Raw genomic sequence first — 7,110 nt, forward strand, 5'->3', positions numbered from 1 at the left:
TCTTTTGTTATCATTTCTTATTTGGGGGGGGGGGGGGGGGTGGCGAGTGGAAGGGAAGGATTTAGTTTAGGCAGTAGAGGTGTGTAGATGAAGGAACAAATCCACTTGGCAGCCAGATTACTGGGTATTTTCTGCACCAAACCAGTGCCTCACTGTTCATTTATCAGAGTGATATCAGTCATGGTATGTACTGCCCTGTCTGGGAAGAAGCATGTAGACGATCCTTTGCTACTTATTTGGTACAAGTGCAGTATGTGGTGCAGTATGTGGTGGCAGCAGGTTTCCTCTCGACAATATGTTGACATAATCACTTGCTGGTCACTTAAGAGCCGTAATTTAAAAAGTGCTGAGGTGTTAAATATTAATTTTCTTTAACTCGTTATATAGACCCTATTTATATTTTATGTAAAGTAAGGACCCAAATCAATTTGAATATACTAATACATGTATTTCTAAGTGACATATTAAACAATATCGCTGTCGGTGGTCACTATAACATTTTAACTATGTATAATACACATTGTCACAAATGATTTGCACGTACAGAAATGACTTAAAATCATAAATTATAATTAGTAATATAAGTTTATTTTTCATTGGGAAATATTCTTGCCAGAGAAAAAAATAATGCAAATTTACAATATGTACATGATGTTAAGAAATTGTGTTAAGTTTCACATGTGTGCAATTGCGTTTACACAACCAATTTACACCTGTAAAAATGTACTAAGCTTAGTAAGCAACAGTTAGGTGTGAGCAGGATACTAGCAAAAGATGTACGTGTTTTATGGATTTTCAAATTAGCTTTCTGGGAAAAAGAAATATATTCGACAAATTCAGCGTTAATTCACATTTAGTTATTAGGCGACCAACATCTTAAACCCAGGTTTGTAATACATGTAGTTGCAAATGTATGCTCACAGACGTACTATATAGGCCTAGTCCGTCATATCATTCTGTTAAAATGGGGGTTTTTGTAAGTAATTTCACTTTAGTTTGACGTAAGAAGAAAAGTAAAAGTGTTTTGGAAATAACAAAGAAATATAATTTATGTGTGCAATTCACAAATCAATCGGCTCGGAAATAAATAACTTGTAACATGGGGGGGGGGGGTCGATGGGTTCGACCGACACACACACACACCCCCCCCCCCCCCGAAATAGCTTTTTTTTATAATTTAATATATCTGACATTATCATATTTACTCAACATAGAAATATATGCCCAATATCTCTGCAATCTATTTTGGAACCCCCTTTTTCAAAACTCAACATAAAAATATATGCCCAATATCTCTGCAGTCTATTTTGGAACCCCCCTTTTCAAAATCCTACGTACGCCTATATGTAGTAAATTACATAGTATGAAAAGAATGCGATCTTTGTGGGACGGACTATAAGTGGTTCATTTTCTGTGGAGGAAAATACGCAGAACCAACCAACGAAACGTAGGAGGCGCTGTCATCCCGGAAATAAAATTTTCTAGAGGCCACGTCTGAAATTAGTGTTAAAAAATGACATAATCAGGCGATATGATGTTCATAGTCCACTCCTGCAATCACATATTGTTCCATCTGTAATGACAGCGTCTTTTCATCCTTATCCTGCTATGGTGAATGCCATAAAATTAATATTTAGAGCTTAGTTTTGAGTAATAAACATTAAAAAAGTCTTCGTATTTACTATTTGCCAAAAATATGGAATCTCTGTACCACCAAACGAACCGACTGGTGCAGGATGTTCAGGGCGAGCTGGGTCGGCTGGAGCGAGCTAAGGGAGACAGCGTGCACCTGGTGGAGAATGAGGTTCAGGCGAGGATCGACCATATCCTCAGTAACTGTGAACGACTGGAAATCCTCGTCAACAAGGAGCCGCCGACTCGACGGGCGAACGCCAAACTCCGCGTCGACCAGCTCAAGTATGACTGTCAGCATCTACAGAGTGCCATGAGGCAGTTACAGCACAAGAGGTAAGCAGAATGACATTTTTATTAGACTTTGCAGCCCGCTACATTGCGACTGTTTTGGTAACATATGTGACTAGTCCGAATGGAAATAGAAAGTGTGGTTGTTTCTCGGTATCAGGTCGTTTCGTAACCATACCGGTTCGTACCCAAAAGCATACCAGTTCGTACCCAAAGGCATACCAGTTCGTACCCAAAGGCATACCAAACAAAGGCATAAATTAAAACAAAAAGTTGTATTCTTCTATCAAAAATGTATTATATCGGACAATGTATATTTGGAAGGACTTTCCTTTGGCACTGTCAGTAACCCTAACCCTAACTCTTAACTCTATTTTAAGTATTTATAATGTTCTTTATATGTGACAGTGCCAAAGGAAAGCCCTACCGTATATTTTTGTTATATGTGCGTGCGTGTGCGCACGTAAGTACGTGTGCGTGTATGAATGTTTTTGTTTTGAGCATATATACGTACGAAGAGAGGATCGGTCTTGTGAAATATTCCGATCGATATCTCGGAACGGTTATGCATAACAATAAACACCATCGCTGCACTGTGGAATCGACACCAAATTACAAGACAAAAGTATTGCTCTTTGGTTACGAAACGGCATGCTTCAGTGATGCACAGCACATAATTGCTCATTTAATGCTTATAAAAGATACTGAGTGATTATTACAACAATTTTTTTGCTAAATGTTACAATATGTTTGTAATATAACATTATAATTGTGTATTTAAAAAAAATATTAATGTTAGGTGTAATGTATGACATTATTTAATTGGTTACGAACTGGTATGCTAGTGGTTACGAACTGGTATGCTAGTGGTTACGAAACGGTATGGTACGAACGTGTTTGGGTACGAAACGTCTAGAAACCTTGTTTCTCTATCTCCGAAAATTGTTACATTACCCTATATATAGCTGGTATTAAACAATTGTGGCACCATGTTTCAACGATTTCTCAACTGAAATGGTGCAACAAATGGACACAAACCAAAAATGTATAACCTACCGTATAGGGATAGAAGCTAATGGTAGCCCCTTGCCCCAGGCGAGTAGAAATCCCTGGGGGGGAGTCCAATTAAATGGCGCTAGTCTCCCGGGCAAGTAATACTGGGCAGTTGTGACCAAGATTCATGATGCAGAGAGTTAAACTATTTTGCCAATGAAATTTGTTAAACATATAAACTGTAGATGTATTTCATCAAAATAAATTACCATGACAGATTGACAAAGTCAAAAAGTATCGCAATTTCGTTTGATCTCGATAAATCCAGATATTTACTGCAAACACAATCAGAACTTTCCGGTTTTTGTTTTCCGAATTCCGAAAATTGCCGTAATCCGATTATAGATGAGGCATGTTTGGAATGGAAAATGTTTTTTATTTGTGTGTGTGTGTGTTGGTGCTTTGTGTTCGTTTCGTCGGTAATAAATAAACACATTGTAATAGATCATGTTGGCATCAATTGATTTTAACTAGATGCTTCCAAACGTCTCAAGTTTACCAGTGGACATCCAAGTGTATTAGGACAGAATAAAATAATTCAGTACCGTAACAGTAAAGATAATTCCTGAGTTGTTCGACTTAATTAATTTAATATAATTATAATTGCTATTATTATTTTGTAAATACCCCACCCTTTACTGCCACGTGTGTGTGTGTGTGTGGGGGGGGGGGGGTAATTAAAAACAAAAAAACTACTGAATGGCGACCAAGGTGGTGTACTTTACTGTAATGTTTATCATATATAATTATGATCTTTTAAAAAGTATTGTTAGCCAGAAACTTGTGACAATGGCTTCTAAGTAAGTAATCTCCATTAAACAAATATGAAAACTAATCTCCATTAAACAAATATGAAAACTAACTACAAATGACAACACATTTGAAACTTCGCTTTTATTCATTTTATTATGGATGTCTATTATATTTGCACCATTAAAGATAAAGTACAAGCAACATAGTAATGTGTTTTCAGTCCTTGCTAGATTCTATATAGATTTTGTCTTCTCATACTGCTAAATAATAAAGTGGTGCAGGGGGGGGGGGGGGAGGGGCTAGTGATTTTTCCTGGGGACTAGTAACTTTCTTCAGCTACTAGTCCCTCGGGCCAGTGAAAATATTTCTTAATTTCTACCACTGCCGTACTCACTAAATCCTGATTGAAGTACTTGCATAATTATTAATAAAATAAATCTTCCAACGACAACCTTCAAAACTTTCCCCGCCATTTTAAATTTGCTACATAAGAGGGAAGCAACTTGCCCTGCACATTAAGAAAAGTATTCACCTGATGTGCACCTTGCACTAATGTGCGACCATCTTTTTTCCTATTTACTATTTACTATTTACTATTATGATAGTTATATTAAGTACGTTTTGTCCGAATATTAAAACATTGCATACTGTTATGATAGTTATATTAAGTACGTTTTGTCCGAATATTAAAACATTGCATACTGTTATGATAGTTCTATCAAGTACGAATATTAAAACATTTCATACTGTTATGATAGTTCTATCAAGTACGAATATTAAAACATTTCATACTATTATGATAGTTCTATCAAGTACGAATATTCAACGGAACTTAAAAACAGTTTCTGGTGAGTTCGTTCCCATGATCAGAAGACACGGAACCGAAAAAGTGTTTGAACTTTCCCATGAAATTTGCCAAAAACCTAATGTAAAAAAAATGCATGTTTATTGGAGATCTATGGTCATTTTGGCTTTTTTGCTAATTGAAATTTATTGGGGTACAGTTTAAACCTTGCATCCAAACATCTCTAACATTTTGAAGATAATAATATTAATATGTACATATATATATATATGTTTTGTTTCCAGGTATGTCCGGGAGGAAGAGGAACGTGAGAGAGAGGCTCTTCTGTCTCGAACATTCACAACAAACGACCACGATCACGACACTTCGATTCTGATCGATGCATCGGTTCAGCACAACATCGGTTTGTCGAACGCCCACCGCGACATGGACAACATCATCGGTCATAGCTCCAGCATCCTCACCAACCTCCGCGAACAGAGGATGACACTGAAGGGTGTGCACAAGAAAATATTAGACATCAGCAACTCACTGGGTTTGACCAACACAGTGATGAGACTGATCGAGAAGCGGACATTCCAGGACAAGATTGTGTTCTTCGTCGGTGTGGTGGTAACATGTGTTGTTATGTACCTGGTGTGGAAGTATTTCTCATGATGTGACCAGGTTTTAGTGTGAATACAGAGATTATAAAAATGTATATATAAATTATTTTGTTGGATTTTTTTTTGGGTTAGTTTTATTCAGGTCTAGTTTTCAGATGAAATGTAACAACCAGGGCCGAATTTACGAAGCCTGTGTTTCTTAAATGCAGGTGTTTAAGCATTGTAACTTTTATGTATACATGTAGTTATGTAAGTCATAAACAGACTTTGTAAATTTGACTCTTAATGTTTAATGACAGTTCAGTGTTTCTGCCAGAAAGAAAGTTTTGGGTATGGCGCTATGGAATTGAATATTTACAATGTGTGTGATGAATGCAACCGCAATTGACAAGGGTATGTGGGGCCTCTCCCAGAAAAAAAATGGGTTAGGTTTACGATTACGGTTAAGAAAATCGTACAGTAATGATAAAGAGTCATTAATTTTGTCAAAAGGTTAACTTAAAAAATAATATCTGCCAAAATAATTGGGTATTGCGCTATACCCGTTTTACCCTCTGGCAGAAGCCCTGCTCCAGCTATTAGGGGAGTCAAACAAAGATAAATACATTTATTATCCACATGGTTCAAGATATTCAGGGAAATATAACCAGTATAACACATACATGTATGTGTCATTATAATTTCATGTTCACATCGAAGGAAGGAAATGTGCACATTTTATTTACGGTTATATGGCATCGGCCATATGGTTAAGGACCACACAGATATTGAGAGAAGAAACCCAATGTTGCCACTTCATGGGCTACTATTTTGTCAGTTAGCAGCAAGCGGTCTTTTATATGCACCGTTCCACAGACAGGATAGCTCATACCAGCCGTGGTACACTTACTGGAACGAGAAATAACGTGCACAATGAATGACATCATTTTGGGAAGTGACACCATAACTTAACGCAGCTTCTCCAGTCTTAACTCTGTAATCGCTTACCAAAATGACATCCTTTCGTCGTCTCCTTCTAGTTACATTTCAAACATTTTGACATGGTCCATGTTATTCGTACAAATAATTGTGTGTAATGTGGACAATAAAGAAATGATTACACTCGTGTGTGAATTGTACTCATTTTACAAACCTTATGTCAGGTTTCATGTCTTACCGGGGCAGGACGTAGCCCAGTGGTATAGCTTTCGCTTGATGCACGGTCGGTCTGGGATTGATCCCCGTCGGTGGACCCATTGGACTATTTCTCGTTCCAACCAGTGCTCCACAACTGGTGTAACAAAGGCCGTGGTATGTACTATCCTGTCTCTGGGATGGTGCATATAAAAGATCCCTCGCTGCTAATCAAAAAAAAAGAGTAGCCCATGAAGTGGCGACAGCGGGTTTCCTCTCTCAATACCTGTGTGGTTCTTAACAATATGTCCGTTGACTGCAAAGTTGAATAAAACATTTCCATTAGCAGACAATTGTAACCATTGGTTATACTAAACACTAAACAAGAAAAAGGCTGTTTTACTGTTACAGCAAATACACACTGGATGCTGTGCCTGTGTGCAGTTTGACTGTTACGGCAAATACACACTGGATGCTGTGCCTGTGTGCAGTTTGACTGTTACGGCAAATACACACTGGATGCTGTGCCTGTGTGCAGTTTGACTGTTGTCCGAGGTTTGCATTTTGGGTACATAATATTATAAATTGTATACAATTAGTTTTTAACGCTGGCTGCGTGTATTTTGCAGACATACACAGCACACATGCGTCACAGACAGAAACGTGGCCCAGTGGTAAAGTGTTTGCCTAATGCACAGTCTCGGGGCTAGCTCTGGCACTCGCCAATTGCAAATTTTTAAAGCAGTTGGCAAATGTTATTTGGCACTCAAGTACGCCAGCAACTTGGGGTGGGAGTGCATAATGTAGGGTAGGGTAGGGTAGTGCTGCCTTATGAACAGAGCTGTTAAAACAAATAAC

General features: G+C 37.8%; 1 protein-coding gene across 1 annotated transcript; it reads left to right on the forward strand.

Annotated features, from left to right (window-relative positions):
- Positions 1-1,449: 1,449 nt before the first annotated feature.
- On the forward strand, positions 1,450-5,242 carry LOC121377057 (Golgi SNAP receptor complex member 2-like). The gene is made up of 2 exons (XM_041504916.1): positions 1,450-1,968; positions 4,819-5,242. The coding sequence occupies exons 1-2, from the start codon at positions 1,697-1,699 to the stop codon at positions 5,189-5,191; spliced, it is 645 nt and encodes a 214-aa protein (XP_041360850.1). The 5' UTR covers positions 1,450-1,696; the 3' UTR covers positions 5,192-5,242.
- Positions 5,243-7,110: the final 1,868 nt, after the last annotated feature.

Source organism: Gigantopelta aegis, chromosome 7 (genome assembly GCF_016097555.1).
Source record: "Gigantopelta aegis isolate Gae_Host chromosome 7, Gae_host_genome, whole genome shotgun sequence".
Lineage (NCBI taxonomy): Eukaryota > Metazoa > Mollusca > Gastropoda > Neomphalida > Peltospiridae > Gigantopelta > Gigantopelta aegis.